General features: G+C 49.0%; 1 protein-coding gene across 1 annotated transcript; it reads right to left on the bottom strand.

Moving 5' to 3' along the window:
• Window positions 1-11,683: 11,683 nt before the first annotated feature.
• LOC119888458 (putative uncharacterized protein DDB_G0286901) lies at window positions 11,684-19,852 on the bottom strand. Its single transcript, XM_038699012.1, has 6 exons — window positions 19,745-19,852; window positions 18,338-18,402; window positions 17,899-17,957; window positions 17,652-17,728; window positions 12,438-14,426; window positions 11,684-11,848 (listed from the first exon to the last, which is right to left on the bottom strand). Exons 1-6 carry the CDS (start codon window positions 19,850-19,852, stop codon window positions 11,684-11,686), a joined length of 2,463 nt encoding a protein of 820 aa, XP_038554940.1.
• Between the last annotated feature and the right edge of the window lie 642 nt (window positions 19,853-20,494).

Below are 20,494 nucleotides of genomic sequence, written 5' to 3'. Positions count from 1 at the left end.
CTGCGTGACGTGGCGACGTGGCTGCGTGACGTGGCTGCGTGGCTGCGTGACTGCATGACGTGGCTGCGTGACGTGGCGACGTGGCTGCGTGACGTGGCTGCGTGGCTGCGTGACTGCATGACGTGGCTGCATGACGTGGCTGCGTGACGTGGCTGCGTGGCTGCGTGACTGCATGACGTGGCTGCATGACGTGGCTGCGTGACGTGGCTGCATGACGTGGCTGCGTGACGTGGCTGCGTGGCTGCGTGACTGCATGACGTGGCTGCGTGGCTGCGTGACTGCATGACGTGGCTGCGTGACGTGACTGCGTGACTGCGTGACGTGGCTGCGTGACGTGGCTGCGTGGCTGCGTGGCGTGGCTGCGTGACGTGGCTGCGAGATGTGGCTGCATGACGTGGCGGCGTGGCTGCGAGACGTGGCTGCATGACGTGGCGGCGTGGCTGCGAGACGTGGCTGCATGACGTGGCGGCGTGGCTGCGAGACGTGGCTGCATGACGTGGCGGCGTGGCTGCGTGACGTGGCTCCGTGACGTGGCGGCGTGGCTGCGTGACGTGGCTCCGTGACGTGGCGGCGTGGCTGCGTGACGTGGCTCCGTGACGTGGCGGCGTGGCTGCGTGACGTGGCTCCGTGACGTGGCGGCGTGGCTGCATGACGTGTCTCCTCGGTCTGGCTTGGTTCCGTCCCCTGACTGAACGCTGTGGTGCAGGGCGCCGTCTGTGAGCGAAAACACGTTTCCATGTTGAATCTTCTGTTGAAGACGTGATGTCTCGTGACGTTCTGCGGAGGGACGCGCTGAATGAATGTGTTGTCACTCTGCAGGCTCGTCTGTGATTGGCTCGTTGGGGAATCTGTCCAGTAAACATTTGTAGTTTTTGTGTGCGTCACTCTTTAAACCAGGTTGTGTCATGTGATCTGAAGAACCCGTGCTGCTCCTCCGGATGTTTCAGATGGATGCGGTTTCTGAGCCGGCCTCCTGTTCTTTTATTTGTCTGCAGCGTGGACCAATGGCGTGGCAGCGTGGCGTCAACAGGGAGAGGTTTCTGCCGGAGCCGCTCCTCCAGTTATTTTTACTCTCTCCTCCTCGTGTCTCAGCACTTCATCATGCTTTCTGCTCCCCGCTCATGCATTTTAATGTCTGACCCACATTTCATTGGATCTGCACACACACAGACACACAGCAGGGAAACTTTGAAGTCCTGGCTCGAGCTCACGGAGGAGGAGGAGGAGGAGGAGGAGGAGGAGGAGGAGGAGGGAGAAGAGCTGCAACCTTTCACTGTTTTCTGATGAAATTCGCCCTGAAAAGCAGCAGAGAGGGAGAGCAGGTCAGATCAGGAGACGAGCGTCACTGAATCTCTCTGAAGACTTCAGCTTTGTTTCTGCACACAGTCGGCGGCTTTAAAGGAGCAGCAACCCTCGTCACTTTAAACAGCTCACGTGCTTAGCTTAGCTTAGCTTAGCTTAGCTTAGCACAAAGACTGGAAGAGGGGGGGAACTGCTAGCCAGGCTCCGTCAGAAATCCACCTTCCATCAACTCCAAGTCTTCATGTGTCACTAAATCTTCAGCACACTGCAAAAACGGCTTCTTTCCAAGAGCACTGAGTCTTAAAACACCCGCCACCGCATCATAACCCTCTTCAATATCAACCCTCAGAACTGAACCACCACCTGTTTGTCAGTCACACCTGAGCGAAAACCTCGAGACAGTATGTGCAGTACTTTATACAGTCAGCACTTTAAACATCCGATTATCTTGTGCAGAATACTGCACAGTACAGGAGCATTTTAAGGATCCTAGTATTTATTATTCTGCACAGTAGCATTTATTTTTGAATCTTGGCCGAGCGTGAATGAGAGCGCATGTATGGACAGTGTTTCACCTGCTTTAGGAGTTGCACAGCGAATCTCGTTGTTCTACTGGTGCAATGACAATAACGTTTTCTGATTCTGAAAAGCTATCTCGCTCTCAACGTGTTGTTCGCGTCCTAAAACAGAAATAATTTTTATAAAACAAAAATCGCGGGCGCTCGGTCCGATCCGTCCGGTTCAGCAGGATGCCGGGGGTCAAACGTTTCTAGAACATCCCTGAATGAAACCAAGTGACCTGTTAAAACGGGCGATTTTTAAGTGTAGTTCTGCACAGTGAGATAGATTAGATTACTGTCCACAGAGGGCTTTTCCACAGCCCAGAACATCACCAGTCAACATTCACTGTTCTTCTCCCCACAGACAGGTGAGAGCCGGACTCGAAGCGTCCTCATCCAAACACTTTGTTCCGTGAAACTGCCTTTTTTTTAACTGAAAAGGCCTTTTTAAATCGGAATGAATAACCTGCTCCGAACACACACTCTGCACTGAACGCCTCAGGTCCTCTGGAGTCTGAGTTTAAAACACGAGCTGTTTCAGTCTCTTCTTGTGCCGTTTGCTGCTCACTGATGTTCTTCAGCCTCGGCCAACGTCGGGACGAAGCTCCTCACAATAATAATGGTTTAAAACGGTTAAAGCTGCAGAGAGAGCAGAGAGAGAAGTCTTATTCTACATTAAATTGTCAAAGACGGTGAACACCTCACAGTGAGCGTGTGCACACATCTCTTACACGTGTCACCAGATTAAATTAGATTCTGATCAGAACGTTTTATGTCCACGCCTTCCTGAGTGACTTTTAAATATCAAGAAATTACAATTAGTGCAAACATGTTGATAAAAGGCAAAGCGACGTGTGAAGCTTGATTACTGAGCAGAGGAAACGTTGGTCTGTGTGAGACACTTTTTAATAACAGCACAGCGACGCTAACGCTGCCCAATCAGAAGATACATTAACTTCTTTTGGTCAGGACGCCTTTTAAACTGTAAAATCATGTTTGGATGCCGCTTCATAATCTGTGGGGGGGTGTTTAGGTTTTTCTGAACCCTTGCTGAAAGTGAGATGAAGCAGAGGAGACTGTCTCGCTGTGTAACGGCAGCCATCTTCTGCAGATGGTTCTGATCCACCGGTTTGATCGGGTTCACTTCCCACTGGTTTTAGTTTAATGTGTCTTGTTCTACATGAAGCCTGGAGACTCAGCATGAAGTCGGTCTCAGACGTCTTTTATACATTTAGTTTTGCTTTATAGTATCGGTCAAAAATAATTAGATGATCAGTTTGGGGAAATAAAGACCTGAAAGGACTTTAACGGGTTTAACGAGTCGGGAGCATTTTATTCCATTTATTTATTTATTTCTCGACGTGCAGCTCAGACCTAAACGGCTCTTCTCACATCCTCAAACTGATTTGAGTTCAGCAACAGTTGATTTCCAGTCCAGATTAATTTGTTCCAGGAGGACGAAGCACCAGGTCCTGAAGCAGGTCCCGGTTTCAGGCTTTAATGTGATTTAGTCTGCTGCTGTGAGGCTGCCCGGTCAGAGCTGCTCGTCTCTCCTTTTTTATTGATTAGATCATTAAGTCGGAGCCGATTGTGATTTTATGGATGAATGACTAGAAACATTTAGAGAAATAAGTGAATGTTCATGTAGCTGCGCTGAGATCAGTTTCTAAACGATAAGATGCCGTTACTGAGAGTAAATTGTTCTATTGTTACTCAAAGTTGATGTTTTATCTGAAATAACTGCACTGATTTCATATTTTAAAATATTTAATTTAAGACCAACTAATTTAATTAGTTCATTGTGAGACAGGAAGTGACTCAGATTTAAATGTTGGCGATCGCCGACGCCGTTAAACACTCCTCTAATTTAGAAACGGATAAAATGTCATTTAGTTTGACGTCGTGATGTGGCAGTGATGTCACGGCGTGAAATGATGTAACGGGATCGTTTGACAGCATGACGTCACATCGTGTTGCTGTGGCAGCTATTACGTCATCATGCCGCATCGTCATGTGACATTTATTAATTAGTTGATTATATTTAGTTACTGAAGTGATCTGATACATGCAGTAGAAGTATTTCCCTCTGAGCTGTGCAGTAGAAGCAGAAAGTGGCATAAAATAAAAACACTGCATACTTAAGTAGGCTCTCTTCACCACTGGTACCTGTCGGAGGCCGCCGTCCGCCTGCCTCACTGATCCTTTATGTGACTGTGAAGAACCAGCAGCCCAGCCGGGTCCTGATAAACCCGCGGCGCTGAAGCAGCAGCCGGACTCACCTGGAGCTCTAATCTTCTCTACAAATACTCAGTTGCGTACTGTGTTATATACTCTGCACATCAGCGTGAGTGAGAATAAACACGCCGCCTGGAGTTTTCCTGTAATATGAGATTAGAGATTAGATGGAACTCCATATTTTAGGTCTCGCTGCAGGAGCTGGGTGTTTGTAGGAAGCTGCAGCAGCTCGCTGCACCAACCGGCCTGCGCTCAGTTTAGAACAATGCTGAATGTCCAACAGAAGAATGTATTCACAGCAGCTGCCTGAAGAATTAGGCTGCATGATGATCCTGCAGGACCGGGTTCAGGTGGACGCTGGTCTCGGACTCTGTCCTGCAGCGTGACCGGCGCAGAAATGACGGCTTCGAGCTAAAGGGCCCGAAACTTCCAATTTTTGCTTCTTATTTTTTTTAAATAAAATGAATCTTTGTTCTTTGTGACAAAATAACGTAGTAATTATTTCAATTATTTCCGTGAGCGCGCAGAGCGCCGCCGTTCGCTGCCTGTAAACTGACAAACACTGCTGATGGTAAAACGTGCGGCGTGCTGGCAGTTTGTTCGCCTGACAGCGTAGCGTGACGTCAAGTGACAGGGCGCCGTGCAACCTGATACAGGACCACAGGTGGCGGCTGTCGGGGCCTTCACTTGGTCATCCCAGCCTGTCTCCTGACTGGTCCGTTGGGTCCTCGTGGAGGGACCCTGAGCTCAGAGCAGATGGTGACCTTTGACCCTGCAGGAAGGGAAAGAAAAACAAACGCCGCCTGTCCGTCAGACGGTCTGTCTTCTCCTCTCCTCCGGGTTCTGCTCATCAGATATTTGAGTTTCTCTTTCTGAACATTCGTTTGCTTCTTCTTGTTCGTGCAGAAACGTAAGAACACGAGTTCCTGTAGCTGCAAACGATGAATAATGAGCTGCGACTCTGAACGTGCTGCAGACAGGTCGGATCAAAGATCTGTACGAGAATCAAACTCACTTTCAACATAAAGACTCAAAGACAAACAGGCGTGTTACTGCGTGGCGTTCTGGAGCTGCAGCAGTCGGAGGTGAAAAACCACAACGTGCAAATTAGTGCAAAGCTAGTTTGAGACAAAACAAACACTCAGCTGTTCTTAGACAGAGTTTGTTTCTTTGTTTCTGTGTGTGATTATTTGAGTCTGTCAGTCAGCGCCGGCTGGTTTACGGGGTTTGTGTTGATTAGGAAGCGCTGTGATCAGTTCCCACCTCAAAAGTTTCATTTCTCAGATCAGGAAACGCATCGGAACATCAGAGTTTCCAGCTCCAGTTTCAGGCCTGAAGCCTCTAAAATGGTGAGTTTTCTAGCTGAGGTTCTGTGGGACAGAGAGGGGGGCGTTCAAGGACAGAAACACTGAGGCAGAAAGAGAGAGAGTTCATTTAAACTCTGAGTGACGGAAAAGTCCAGAAAGTCTTTGAAGCTGCGTTTCAAAAGACAAAGAAGAGATGAGTACGGGACGGTGATCTGTGTGTCAGCGGGAGGCGGCGGCGGCAACCGAGGGCACCGTTGTTATAGCAACAGCTACAAGACAGCTGTTAAGACAACACACATCTGAGAGACACCCTGCTCCTCAGATCCTCGTCCACCATCTCAGATACGTCCAAACATGTCAAACATCGTTGGGTCAACATTTCCGGGTAAACGGGAAACAAAACCTCTCTGTGTGACGGTGACTCAGATCTCCTGACATCCCAAGTGGATCCTGAAGATCTGGATCTGGATCTGGGCCTCTCTGGGGGGCTGACTGATGTCCAGCAGAGTGAGACGTCCTCCTGTAATAAAACCATCTTCTCCTCAGATCAAAAATCTCAGCTGATCGTCTTCACGGTCTGGCAGGGGAGGGGGGCCAGGGGCCGGGGATCAGGGTCTGGGGCCTCTCTCTGTGTGGAGTTGTTCTCCCAGTCTCTGTGCAGGTTCTCTCCGGGTTCTCCGGTTCTTCCACAGACCAAAGGCCTGCAGGTCGGGGGAACAGCTGTCGGTCTCTGTGTGATGGACGGGCCACCTGTCCAGGTGAGCCCCGCCTCCTCTCAGGCGTCAGCTGGGACCAGCTGCAGCCGCCGCTGCGTGTGTGTGTGTAAACAGGATTAGCAGCTCAGGTGTGCCTCTAACAGGATTAGTGAGTCCTCCTGAGTGCTCCGAGGTGTTAATCCGAATTATCGGCCGCTGAAAACAAAAGGTGTGTTTGTGGACGCTGTGCGGGGTGATCCAGGGCGGGTGGTGTTTACCCCCCCCCACCAGGTGGCTCAGGCTCTATATTAGCAAACACACAGCTCCATGTGTTTTAATCCCTCGCCGTGTCTTCAGGCTCCTGATTGGTCCTTCTGGACTTGCGGTGAGCTGCAGGTCGCAGGTTCAGGTCTCGGCGGTCCAGCTGTGAACATCAGGAAGACGATCGGCCTGACGTGCTGCCAACGGGCCCCAGAGCCCCCTGCGGTGCTTCTCCCTGCTCCCTGCCTGCAGGCGTCAGACCTGCTGCCCACTGAATGTATTTGAGAGTTTGGGTTTGGAGGGGGTCCAGCTGCAGCGCCGCTCAGCTGCTCAGCACCAAGAGAAAAAACTGGAGCATTTTGTTCAGAGTTCAGTTTAAAATGCTTCCTGCAGAGCTGCGATCAGGAAAACTAGTGGAAACAGTCGAGTCGCCGTCGTCACGCTCAGATACAGCCAAACAGAAAATGTCTCAAAACAACAGAAGAAACAAAAAGAATCTTTCTAATAAACTGGTTTGTGACGAGGATTTCAGACATTTAAACGGACTCTCCTGAGATGGTAACTGTAGTAACGGCCCCTTGCAGTCGTGGGCGGCGCACACAGCCTGGGGGGGCTCTAGAGTGGAGGAGGTGAGCCCGCCAATCAGAACTGACTGGGGTCTGTTTGTGAGGAAGTTCCAGTCTCTCTGCAGTATAGGACTGGTCAAGACTGCAGAATCAGACGGTTCTGGTTCTCCTCCAGATGGGCACCGAGTCTCAGACCTGAAATCTGAGCCTAGCAGGGGCCATGTGTTCCGTGTTAAAGACCTCCGTCTGGCTGCAGGTCTCTGGGGACCACCGCCCCCTTTGATCAGAGAGCACTGATCAGCAGCTCGGACTCTGAGCTGATCACTTAGTGTCCAGTGAAGGTCGGAGTCTCGTTCAGCTCAGCGACTCGCTGACTAACAGGACTCACCTGAACTCACCGCAGAGTGTCCTCCCTGACGAGACGTTCAGTGTCACGTTCAGGACGCGTTTTTCTAGCAATCTGTTCATTTCTTCTTTTTGCCGCCGTCGCAGTCACACGGCCGCTGCTGAGGAATCTCCCACAGGAAACGGATTTAGTTTCCTAAAGTGAAGAAAATTTCTGACAGCGTTTCAGTTTCTTTGTTTTATGGGTTATTTCCAAATCTTTCCCACAGGAAGTGGATGAAACATGGTTCGGACTTTTTCTTTCATTCCTGTTTTTTATCACGTCGGGTTTTTTTCAGGGAGCCTCTTAAAAAATGTTTGGCAGGAACCAGCGTCCCGACTCGGGTCCAGACAGCCGCCCCCCCATCAGAGACCTCACTTTGTTTCTGGCTTTACTCTTCATTAGGAAACGTGTCCGGATTTCCCTGCTTCCAGTGAAATCTGATCCCTGGTGATCAATAATTATACCGATCATAGATTTTTCTCACTGATCAGTTTCCACAGTAACTCCAGCTTCAGCCGAAGCTTAGTGTCGATATGAAGCGAAGAAATTACTGGGTCTGGGTCTGGGTGTTAGCGTCGATGGGCCGTGGTGTTTGCGACGGGCCGTGGTGTTTGCGATGGGTCCGGGTGTTGGCGTCGACGGGTCGTGGTGTTTGCGACGGGTCGTGGTGTTTGCGTTGACGGGTCCGGGTGTTTGCGTTGACGGGTCTGGGTGTTTGTGATGGGTCCTGGTGTTTGCGTTGACGGGTCTGGGTGTTTGCGATGGGTCGTGGTGTTAGCGTCGACGGGTCCGGGTGTTAGCGTCGACGGGTCCGGGTGTTAGCGTCGACGGGTCCGGGTGTTTGCGATGGGTCCAGGTGTTTGCGTTGACAGGTCCTGGTGTTTGCGATGGGTCCTGGTGTTTGCGTTGACAGGTCCTGGTGTTTGCGATGGGTCCTGGTGTTTGCGTTGACAGGTCGTGGTGTTTGCGTTGACAGGTCGTGGTGTTTGCGTTGACAGGTCGTGGTGTTTGCGTTGACAGGTCGTGGTGTTTGCGTTGACAGGTCGTGGTGTTTGCGTTGACAGGTCGTGGTGTTTGCGTTGACAGGTCGTGGTGTTTGCGTTGACAGGTCGTGGTGTTTGCGTTGACAGGTCGTGGTGTTTGCGTTGACAGGTCGTGGTGTTTGCGTTGACAGGTCGTGGTGTTTGCGTTGACAGGTCGTGGTGTTTGCGTTGACAGGTCGTGGTGTTTGCGTTGACAGGTCCTGGTGTTTGCGTTGACAGGTCGTGGTGTTTGCGTTGACAGGTCGTGGTGTTTGCGATGGGTCGACGCTCTGCAAATTTCTAAATTCTTCCATCTCACAAAGAAAATAAAGGTCAGGTGGAAACTGTGTAGAGAAGCTGAAAATTACCCGAAGCTTTTAATCCGTGTAACTAATAACAGTTCATGTTTCCTGTGGCCCACTGGATGTACTGACAGCTGTCACTTAATTAATTTGAAGTAACACACAAAAGCTGCACAAATCAGACACATTAAATATCAAAATCAATATTTTTCTGTTTTGTTTTTGAAAAACCGATGTTTGCTTTTTTGTGTTCTGTTTACCTGTTTTTCGGTTTTGAAACAAAATAATCAAAGAATGAACCATACGCAGATTCACTGTGACGGGATTCATCCTTTTAATTCCCAGCTTTATTTAACTGTAATTAAAGTTATAAAAATGGAACCAAGCAGTTTGATCCTCAGAGTTTCAGCGTTTTCTGTCTGGAGATACAGGAAGAAACACATGAACCAGCAGCTCAACACGTTTCCATGGGTCTTTATTCAGGGTCCGGCGCGTACCGGTGTAACACCAAAATCTGTGACCCAACAGATTCTGTGACTACACCCAAACGATGATGTTTTCCTAACCATAACCAAGTACTTAAACCCAACCAAACTGCAACCGCTTCACATCGTCAACAAAGCCTCTGCCGCTAAACTTACCATTTGGGTCACAGAATCTGATAGGTCACACATTTTGGTGTCACACCGGCTCTCCCCCGGGAGGTAGAAGTACACAAACAGCAGGACGGGTGCTCATGAGGGCCAAAGCATCAAACACATCCAGCGTGCGTTGTGTCAGCAGGTTAAACCCTGTTCAGATCCACTTAGCTGGTCCTCGCCGTTTCTGACCAGAGTGATTCTGGTCCCAGCTGGTCCCAGGTTCTGTTTTTAGCTGAACGTTTTTCTCACAGCGCGGTCTTGTGTTCTCCTCTGTGAGCTCACGCCGGAGCAGAAACTCTTTAATGTTGCTGTTATTCATTATGGATGACCTTCCTGCTCAGACGGCTCATGAATCATTGAGAGCCGACCAATCACAGCTGGAACCTCACTGCTGGTTCTTGTTCTACACGTCATCAGAGCCGGGACTGACTCTCCAGGTGTGGCCTCTTATCAGACTGATCTAGAATCAGATTCAGGCTCGTCATGCTGCACCCTCTGTTTCTCCTGCTCGCCTCAGAACACATGAGCTGTGATGCAGGACTCTGTCCAGATCACCTGGTCCACTACCAGCCGGCGCGCCAGCTGTTTCTGATCGTTGTATGAAATCTCTTTTTATTTCCCAGATTAAGATCCCAGTTTTCCGTCTTTATTTTACTGATTTACAGTTTTCTCACATTTATCCAGCAGAGTGTGGTGGATGAATAAACTTTCAATAAGAAAATATAATTTAATCTAATCAGTATCAATGAATATGAAGCAAATATGCATATAGAAGTATTCAAATGCATCGCTGCAGTACATTTACTGTGAACAGCCTCCACGTGCTGCTGAACACACGCTCTATACAAAGCCTGACCAGACAGAATATCTGACTCCGCCCACACAGCCACGAAGTCGTAGCCAGCTCGCGTCTCTTCAGTTTGTTGCTTGCGCGCCGACTTCGATATGGTGATGTGTGTAGGCGAGGCGCTGAGCCCCGCCCTCGGTGGAACCAGCGGCCGTAAATAACCCCAAAACACGGCGGCGTGGTTTCTGTTTGTTGGTTTAACACGGGCGGAAACGCAGATCATCATGTCTCTGCAGGAACAGACGCACCGTCGGTTTAATCAGAGTGTCAATAACCTGAGAGATGTTTTCATGCGTCAGACGTTTTCAGCTGCTTTAAAACTGATCGTCAATTTTTATTTAATTTTAGACCTTATTTTACCAGGCAAATTAATTAAGAACAGTTTTACAATAACAGCCTGGCAGGAGACAAAGGCCTCCTGTGTGAAAGTACTGGGATTAAATAAAAACATGAAACTATAGACAGAGGATGCAGGACAGCAACACGGTCCCAACAACCAACCTTAAAAGCAGGCACAAGGACACCAGATGAGAAAATAATTAAAAGACAGATAAAGAAACAAGATGATCTACAGAGAGTAAAACGAAACATGATTTTCCACCTTAAAGCTCTTAAAGGGTCAGAAAGGTGCTTGAGTTTGTTAAATACTGAAAAAGGCCACAGTGGTTTGGTTCAGCTTTATATAATCAGGAAGTACAGCGCACGCTCATTAAAGCGGCTCCAGATATTATTAGAAATCTTAGTAAGTTGAACTTTAAAGTGTTTCTAATTAAAGCCCGACTTCTTGGATATTCTGTCGTCTGTCAGTCGGCAGTCCGGCCCACAGTTCGGCCCTGTGACCCGACCTGTTGTATCTGAGCTTCCTCATGTGGTCGTCCTCCATCATCCGTCTGCTGCGACCTGCAGAGCAGAGCCGGTTCATTAGCGCTCCCCCCGGGAGGCGTCTGCACTTAATTCATCACCAAACCAGTTTCCTGCTTTCGTATCGACCGTTTGATGTGTGATGGATGTTTCGTTTCCGTCTTCACCTCTCGGGTTTATTCAGAGCGCTCTGCGGCCTGTCGAGCGGCGCCGCGGCGAGGCGAGCAGCCGGTCGCCGCTTTACGAGCGTCAGCTTTGGTCTGAATTTAAATCTGACCTACTTTTGCCATCAGAAAGCATGAATCTGTTTTTCTTCTTCCTCGGGGAGGAGGGGGGACACAGGAAACTCTGTAAGCGGACTTTTCCCCAGACGGAGGGAAGCACCGGCAGATTTACACCAGGATGAAGCTTTCAGAGCAGAAAGCCTTTTCTTTTCCTCCTCTGAGCGGCTTTGGCTGCGGCGCCGCCCTAAACTGTCAGCCTCTCCTTCTCCTCGTCCTTTTATTCATTCAGAAACCTGACACAAACTAAATCTGCCTTTTCTCTTCCACCTGAGCCGGAGCTCCTACCGGCTGCGGCGGCGGCGTGGCGGCTGCGGCGCTGCAGCTCCAGAGTTAATGGGATTATGCAGATGGCAGCGCTCTTTAAGCGCCCATTTGAAGTGTTTAATGGAGATTATGGAAATGGTCGAGCAGCTCAGACCCTCGCTCGCTCAGTGAAAAGGCGACACAATGACAAGAAAGGAGCAGAGGAGCAGCTGCTGAGTCGGGCCGGCCCGGGGAAGTCGGGGTGACGGGTCGGCCGGGTGATTGACAGCTGGATGACTCTGATGGCTCTGAGGCTCTGTGGCAGGGCGGGACTCTGAGAAACAGAGAAACTCTCTGGAAGCAGAACACGGACTTTTCACCGCTGTTCACTTTGTCTTCCTGCTGCTCGTCCAATCATCAGGCTCCAAACAATGATCCGAACATCACACTGAAAACTGTTTTTACAATCTGCTGCTTCAATTCATTAATTTCTTTATTCATTTGTTCACATATGAAAACTTTCTGAATGAATTCACTTTCAGATTTTCAGTCACATGAGATTCAGCAATCTTTGGCGGCGGTGTGAAGTCACATTCAGAGTTCACTTCCTCTCTTATTTTGACTGGCTTCTTCTCCAGTAGCAGCTGAGGCTCATGGGTATTGTAGTAGTTAGAGACAGAAGTGTAAATAATTCAGAGAGAACGTGAACCTGCCTCCGTGCGTTCAGATGGAAAAAAGCAGTAAAGAAACGCGAGCGTCTGCGATCTGAAGCAGGAAGTCACAGATTCATGAGCTTGAAGGTTTCAACTGGTTTCAAAAGATTTGATGGCAGTAAATATTTAATCTGTTGTCGTGACAATCGGGACGTAAACAGCTGAAATACTGGGTTGAAGTTAAAGAGTCATCTGACAGCATGCATGCACGTGATTGGCTAACGCAACGTCTTGCAGGACAACGTCACGTTGCAGGTTTGAGTTGGTCGGGACGCAAACTCCACGTGGACCTGAGTGTGTCGGGACGTTGGAGTTGGTCAGGACGTTGGAGTTGGTCAGGACGTTGGAGTTGGTCAGGACGTTGGAGTTGGTCAGGACGTTGGAGTTGGTCAGGACGTTTGAGTTAGTAAGGATGTTTGATTTGGTCAGGACATTGGAGTTGGAGTTAGTAAGGACGTTGGAGTTGGAGTTAGTAAGGGAGTTTGAGTTGGTCAGGACGTTGGAGTTAGTAAAGACGTTTGATTTGGTCAGGACGTTGGAGTTGGAGTTAGTAAGGACGTTGGAGTTGGAGTTAGTAAGGACGTTGGAGTTGGAGTTAGTAAGGGAGTTTGAGTTGGTCAGGACGTTGGAGTTAGTAAAGACGTTTGATTTGGTCAGGACGTTGGAGTTAGTAAAGACGTTTGATTTGGTCAGGACGTTGGAGTTGGAGTTAGTAAGGACGTTGGAGTTGGAGTTAGTAAGGACGTTGGAGTTGGAGTTAGTAAGGGAGTTTGAGTTGGTCAGGACGTTGGAGTTAGTAAAGACGTTTGATTTGGTCAGGACGTTGGAGTTAGTAAAGACGTTTGATTTGGTCAGGACGTTGGAGTTAGTAAAGACGTTTGATTTGGTCAGGACGTTGGAGTTAGTAAGGACGTTTGAGTTAGTAAGGACGTTTGAGTTAGTAAAGACGTTGGAGTTAGTAAGGACGTTGGAGTTAGTAAGGACGTTGGAGTTAGTAAGGACGTTGGAGTTAGTAAGGACGTTGGAGTTGGAGTTAGTAAGGACGTTGGAGTTGGAGTTAGTAAGGACGTTGGAGTTGGAGTTAGTAAGGGAGTTGGAGTTGGTCAGGACGTTTGAGTTGGTCAGGACGTTTGAGTTAGTAAAGACGTTTGATTTGGTCAGGACGTTTGAGTTGGAGTTAGTAAGGACGTTGGAGTTGGAGTTAGTAAGGACGTTGGAGTTAGTAAGGATGTTGGAGTTAGTAAGGACGTTGGAGTTAGTAAGGACGTTGGAGTTAGTAAGGACGTTGGAGTTAGTAAGGACGTTGGAGTTAGTAAGGGAGTTGGAGTTAGAAAAGACGTTGGAGTTAGTAAGGACGTTGGAGTTGGAGTTAGTAAGGACGTTGGAGTTAGTAAGGAAGTTGGAGTTGGAGTTAGTAAAGACGTTTGATTTGGTCAGGACGTTTGAGTTGGAGTTAGTAAGGATGTTGGAGTTAGTAAGGAAGTTGGAGTTGGAGTTAGTAAAGACGTTTGATTTGGTCAGGACGTTTGAGTTGGAGTTGGTCAGGACGTTGGAGTTGGTCAGGACGTTGGAGTTGGTCAGGACGTTTGAGTTGGAGTTAGTAAGGACGTTGGAGTTAGTAAGGACGTTGGAGTTAGTAAGGACGTTGGAGTTAGTAAGGACGTTGGAGTTAGTAAGGACGTTGGAGTTGGTCAGGACATTGGAGTTGGTCAGGACGTTTGAGTTGGAGTTGGTCAGGACGTTTGAGTTGGAGTTGGTCAGGACGTTTGAGTTGGAGTTGGTCAGGACGTTTGAGTTGGAGTTGGTCAGGACGTTTGAGTTGGAGTTGGTCAGGACGTTTGAGTTAGTAAGGACGTTGGAGTTGGTCAGGACGTTTGAGTTGGAGTTAGTAAGGAAGTTGGAGTTAGTAAGGAAGTTGGAGTTGGAGTTAGTAAAGACGTTTGATTTGGTCAGGACGTTGGAGTTGGAGTTAGTAAGGACGTTGGAGTTAGTAAGGACGTTGGAGTTAGTAAGGACGTTGGAGTTAGTAAGGACGTTGGAGTTAGTAAGGACGTTGGAGTTGGAGTTAGTAAGGACGTTGGAGTTGGTCAGGACGTTTGAGTTAGTAAGGACGTTTGAGTTGGAGTTGGTAAGGATGTTGGAGTTGGAGTTAGTAAGGACATTTGATTTGGTCAGGACGTTTGATTTGGTGGGAACAGTCTGCGACGCCACACGGACACAAACTCCACGTGGACCTGAGTGTGTCGGGTCTAAGGATACAGAAACTGTCCTGGTTTTATCTTGGCTCAACAGCACGTGTTGAAATCGATCTCTTTTTAAATGTAGTTCTGAACACACGGTTTGTTTGAAAGTCTTGGTTCTAAACCCAAACGTCCTCTAAAACCAGAACCAAACAGAACCAGCAGAGTTCCGGTTTGTTTTCATGCTGTCTGTCTTCGTGCAGGAACTCTCTTTAGTTCCGGATCTTTTCCTCTTTCTGGTTGCCTTCTTGTTGGCTCTTTCTGATTGGACGACAGAGCTTTTGATTTTTGTCTCTCCATCTTTTACTCATTCATAAAAAATGCATAATAAAAGCCTCATAATGCTGTCGAGCGGCGAGGATAAACATGGCGGCAGAAGAAAACAAGAACGCCGTCAGTTTTTCACGCTCTGATTACTGCGACGTCTTAGCGAGGTTCACATGACGGAGGCTGACTCTCACACATGTCTGCAGGTGTTTAAAGCAGCAGGCTGCTTATCTTTCAGGATTTATTCCGTTTTCTTCAGCTTCCTTCCTGCAGCTCAGCTGTTGGTCTCACTCAGTTTCAGGTTAAATTAAATGGATATCGACGGCGGTCTGCTCGTTATCCTCCAGGTAAAACATGAAACTGTTTCCTGATGCAGCTCACAGGGCAGGATCAAGGACAGTCTGGGTTTAGGGACCGTGTCGTCGGTCATTCGCGGTGCGGTCAGGTGAGCGACAGAGCTAGCAGTGAGCTACTCTGCTAGCACGTATATATACTGGCATCCGACCACCGCAGACGGTTTTCTAACGGAGCTCGCTGGCACTAGTTTTTAGCCACACAGAGCTGCTTCTTCGCCAGCTGATGATGTTTGTCCTCCAGTTCAGGAGACTGTCCTCTCCAGAAAAACGGCAGCTCGGCTCAAACCCGGACTTTCGTGTGGGTGAACGCGTTTGAGTCCCGTCTGAAACCAAGTAAATGCTGACTTATTTTCAACTTAAATAGCGTTTCTGACTTCCGTCACGTGATGTACTTACTTTAACCCAAACCACGATGTTTTCCTAAACCTCACCAAACTGAGACTGTCTCACAACCTTAACCACGTGTTTAATGTCACGTGACTTGTGTTGGGTTCGGTCAGCTGTCTCTAGACCGGTTCGGCAGCGATGAACGGCTTATTTTGGCGTTTAGGTTTGAGGACAGTTTATAATTTCTATAGAAAGTGTAAAGTCACTTTTTCTGAAGTAATGATTTAATGTGTTTTTACCCTTCGCTAAGCCACGCCCCCCTTAGTTACTGTTGCTAAGTCCGACAAACTGTTGGCGCTGCCACTGTCTATTACTGCAGAAATATTGTCAGATTTGTTGGGAATAGCGATCTCAGAAAGAAGCAGACAGTTTTGCAGTTGCATTAAACATCTGAAGGTTTTATTCAGACTGATGTGGAAAAAAAAGAAAGCGTTCGACCAGATCTTAGAAAAATAGCAGAAAAAGCTGGAAAACGACTCTTTTTGCATCAGAGTCAATGGAGCGCAGCTGTGGACCTCAGTTAGAGACAATACTATACTGTGCTGTGATTGGCCAGCTGAGTATTCGGGGCGTGGCTTAGCGAAGGGTCAATTTTAGTTTCAGAACACTTAGTTTGTCCCTGAAGGCCAAATGCAGGGGCCCGTAGAGTAAGACCCCGTAGATTTGGCCCCGTAGATTAAGACCCCGTAGATTTGGCCCCGTAGATTAAGACCCCGTAGATTTGGCCCCGTAGATTAGACCTCGTAGATTTGGCCCCGTAGATTAGACCTCGTAGATTTGGCCCCGTAGATTAGACCTCGTAGATTTGGCCCCGTAGATTAGACCCCGTAGATTTGGCCCCGTAGATTAGACCTCGTAGATTTGGCCCCGTAGATTAGACCTCGTAGATTTGGCCCCGTAGATTAGACCCCGTAGATTTGGCCCCGTAGATTAGACCCCGTAGATTTGGCCCCGTAGATTAAGACCCCGTAGATTTGGCCCCGTAGATTAAGACCCCGTAGATTTGGCCCCGTAGATTAGACCCCGTAGATTTGGCCCCGTAGATTAGACCCCGTAGATTAGACCCCGTAGATTTGGCCCCGTAGATTAGACCCCGTAGATTTGGCCCCGTAGATTAGACCTCGTAGATTTGGCCCCGTAGATTAGACCTCGTAGATTTGGCCCCGTAGATTAGACCCCGTAGATTTGGCCCCGTAGATTAGACCCCGTAGATTTGGCCCCGTAGATTAGTACAAGTGAAACTGAGAAACATGATCGTTTAGCTAACGTTGTTCTGATGAGCTGGAAGAAAGAGGAGAGGAGACACTGTGGGAAAGGATGCGAGGAATCAAGGGGAAGGAAAGGAAACAGGATGAGACATGTTTGGCCCCCCGGTTACTGTGATCCCTGCTCTCTGATTGGCTCACAGTGTGGGAGCTCTGGGATTGGCTGATGGTCTGCAGGCTGTCTCGCAGCAGCCAGTAATAATTGATGTGTGTTTTCCATAAATAAAAACCTTCTGCAGCGTTCGTCACACTTCTTTCTTCTCCTCCATATTGTCCTTCTTTTCTTTGTTTCCTCTCCACCCTTTTCCTTGCTTCCTTTGCTTCTTACTCTCTCCTTTTGTGTCCTTGTTTCCTTTCCTCCTCGTCCCTTCTGTCTCTGAACATCCTCCTTGACGTACCTGGAGACAAGTTTGTGACAGGACGGCTTTAAATTAAAGCCGGTGGTTCAGCCCACATGCAGGGTTCCTACGTGACCTGGAAAACCTGGAAAACTCAATGAAAGAACAAATAAAGTGTCCTGGAAAATGATTTCAGCATCCTCCTGTATTGGGGTGGGAGTGAACCACCGGTACTTTTTTACTTTGCTAGCGCCGTCTCTTCAGACGCAGTGCTGCACTGTGATGGTCCTCGTTAAAGACTCGTTGTTACCAGTAAAGACGCTGAAGGACCGGCGGTAAACGAGTCTGTGGTCGTTAATAATCCTCGCTAACTCACCTGACTCTGACTCGTCCTTTCAGGTATTTAAAGTTCAGTTGTCAGACTTGAAAAAACAGAAATGATGATGACGATGAATATTCAGAGGGGGATGTGTCTACTTCCTGGACAGACAGGTGTTCATGAGGAAAGCAGCTGTCCTCCCTCCCTCCTTCCCTCCCTCCTTCCTTCCTTCGTCCCCTCGCGGACTCTAACCTTCACCTCGAACCAGCTCAGGGCTCCTTGGAGGATGTTGCCACGGCGACGTCTTCCCTGGCTGCTGTGGCGATGAGCTATGACAGGAAAGGAGGTGACGAGAGTTCAGGGATCTTTCCTGCGTCTGTCTCTCTCTCTCTGCTCTTCTTCCCTCTCAGGGCCTGTGTACCTGCTCAGAGCCCTGAGGCATGCTGGGAGCTGTAGTTCTCTCTCAGCAGTGTAATGACCTGGTGTGCAGGCTCATTACCTCCTGTTAAACTGCAGGACGCCGAGTCAGCAGCGATCATGGCGACGTGACGGCAGGAGCTGAACACAACCACAGGTCAGCTGTTTCACCGAGGGGCTGCAGCTAACCGTTATCGTCTCTGTCCGTTAACCTGTTATTTTCTTGATGGATCGATTAGTTGTTTAGTTTCTATAAACTGCAGCTCATCTTATTGAAGTTCACCTTGTAAAATATCGATCAGTGTTTCCCAAATATTTTCAGTTCACCGTCACAGAGGAGGAAAGAAACCAGGAAGTGTTCATGTTTAAGAACGTTTCTTTAATAATAACTCAAAGAGAATAATCCATCATCAAAGTAGCGTCGACTTTAGCACGCTGGTCTGAGTTCAGCGGTACCAGCGGCCTGAAGCTGACCCATGTAGATCTGATTCTGACCCCGAACCTGGCCAGAGCCGGCTCACCTGCGGGCCTCCGGTCCCAGAACACAGCCGAGTGCCGACGGGGTCACTTTGCTGTGATGATACTTCTGTGGCACAAAGAGGATTTAAAGTCTGAGCAGAACGCGGTCCGTTATTTTAGGCAGACATGATGAACTACTCCACATGCTGAAAGTCACTTTCCAACGCCAACGACTCTGAGATCAAACGGGAGTCTAAAGAGGGGATTTAATGACCCTCAGTATCTGTGCCGGTTCTGATGGACCTGTTTCTGAGCAGCAGGAGTGACTCTCGGCTCCAAACATCTCTCAGCTGCTCGTTTTAGCATTTTTCATGAATACCAAAGGAGCTCCTGTGATCGCATGAATATCAGACCAACACACGGCTCCTGTCCGGCTCCTCTTCTTCTTCTCTCAGCTGATTACTGCAGCAGGAGGCTTTACCCATGATGCCCCTGGAGAGGCGTTTACCGTCCCAGGAGCAGCTTTAAACGGACGCTGCTGATTTCTGCTCGGTAAATCTGCCCTCGGTAATGACAGTTTTTCTACTCGTTGCTCAGAGCTCCAGCGTGGCGTCGAGCGCTTCCTTTAGCGAGCTTCGAGGCCGGGTGAAGCGTTTCAGAGCTGCCGCGTTCCTCCTGCGTGTTTAGCTTCTTCTTTGGTGGTTTAAAAGTCTGTATTTCATTTAGTTCCCGCTGACGTCAGCTTCTCCTTACAGTTTTATTAAAATGTGTCTGACCCTGTTCACTTCATGTATCCTTCCTCCATCTGAGGTAGACTTCTGTCAGACTCGTCAAACCACCCGTTCCCTTCCCGTTCCCCGCCGCCCCCCTCTGCTGGACCCCGGCCCCTCAGTCTAGATTTTGGTGCTCAGCGGGGACGGGCTGCGGAAGCGAGTGCGTCCTGGGGTTTATGGTGTCCCCGCTGGAGTCTGCGGGACGTCTGTGGACCCAGAGCTGCTTTATTTCGTGTTGTTAAAGGAAGAACAGCATGTTGTTTATGTTTAGTTTCAGAAGAAGGAAAGAAATGATTCACTCTTCAGTAAAACGGGTTCTGGACTCCCCGATCAAAGATAGGCGCCACGGGACAGTCGGCGTTCTCCGTCACCTCTGTTTTCTGTCTCTGTGTTTGAACATCGCTCATTTTCATTCAGGTCTTTAAGGACAGCTCAGACCTGCAGCTCCCATCATGCCTCACCTCAGGACGGCGTGGGCGGAGTCATGTTGTCAGGTCAGAGAAAATCACTTCAGTCTTCAATGAATACATAAACAGGCCCCCCGTCTGCTCGCGCTCTCTCTGTCCTCCCATGATGCCTTGCAGTGCTGTATTCACTGTGTTTAAATCTGAGCGGCGCCTGCGGAGCCCATTTTCCCTCCGGAGCCGACCCCATACGGCATCCTTCCGCCCCCCCTGCTGCATGCTGGGAACACACCTTCATGTTGTCATTCATCAGCTGTCGTCGTCCTCTGCACAAAGGGAAACCTTCATCCTCCTCGTCCTCGCTGCCGACCCCGAGCTCAGAGTCGGCGCTGGTTGACATTTCTTTAACAGCGTCCACAGCAGAAGGAGAAGCTGCAAGGTTCTTCTGTCATGTGAGTTAAGTCACGTGACCTACGTTATGTACTTATTTCAACCCAAAGCGGGAAGGTCTGTTGCCTAAACCTGACCAGTCTGTGACATTTCATGGCCTTACCCATGTTATTAACATCACATGACTTAGGGCCCCGTACTTTCCTACAGTCATACATGTGCTGGTGAAATGAGTCCGCTCATCACTCAGATCTGCACCATGTGGAAAATAAAAAGTCTGCGACCTTCATGAGACTGAAAACAGCTCAGAGCTGCAGAGAAGCTGATGGATTTACAGACACAACCGGCTTTAACGTTTGCTTCCTGTCTGAGCTCACTGGGTCCAGTGGCCTGCACCACGAGGGGCGTTACCTGAGGGTGACAAACTCTGACCGCTACGCTGGAGTTAAACTGCGGCGGTGGATCAGACGTTGGTTAGCTGAGTCGGCGTTAACTTATTTGGAGTTGGTTCGGCCGCGCAGGCAGAGTTTTTCACAGCGGCGCGTGCTCCGTATTCCTCCAGAGGAACGCACGTTGGCAGTGTCGGGAAATTATGACTGTAAAGACGAGTTAACTCTAAATCTAATATCGTGGCGGCCGACAGAGCCAGGGA

This window comes from Micropterus salmoides, unplaced genomic scaffold, assembly GCF_014851395.1.
Source record: "Micropterus salmoides isolate LMB-PRFRI ecotype aquatic unplaced genomic scaffold, ASM1485139v1 Ms_hic_scaffold_5, whole genome shotgun sequence".
Taxonomy (NCBI): Eukaryota; Metazoa; Chordata; class Actinopteri; order Centrarchiformes; family Centrarchidae; genus Micropterus; species Micropterus salmoides.
Note: the sequence above shows the minus strand (reverse complement) of the source record. Positions and strands in the feature narration are given on the sequence as shown.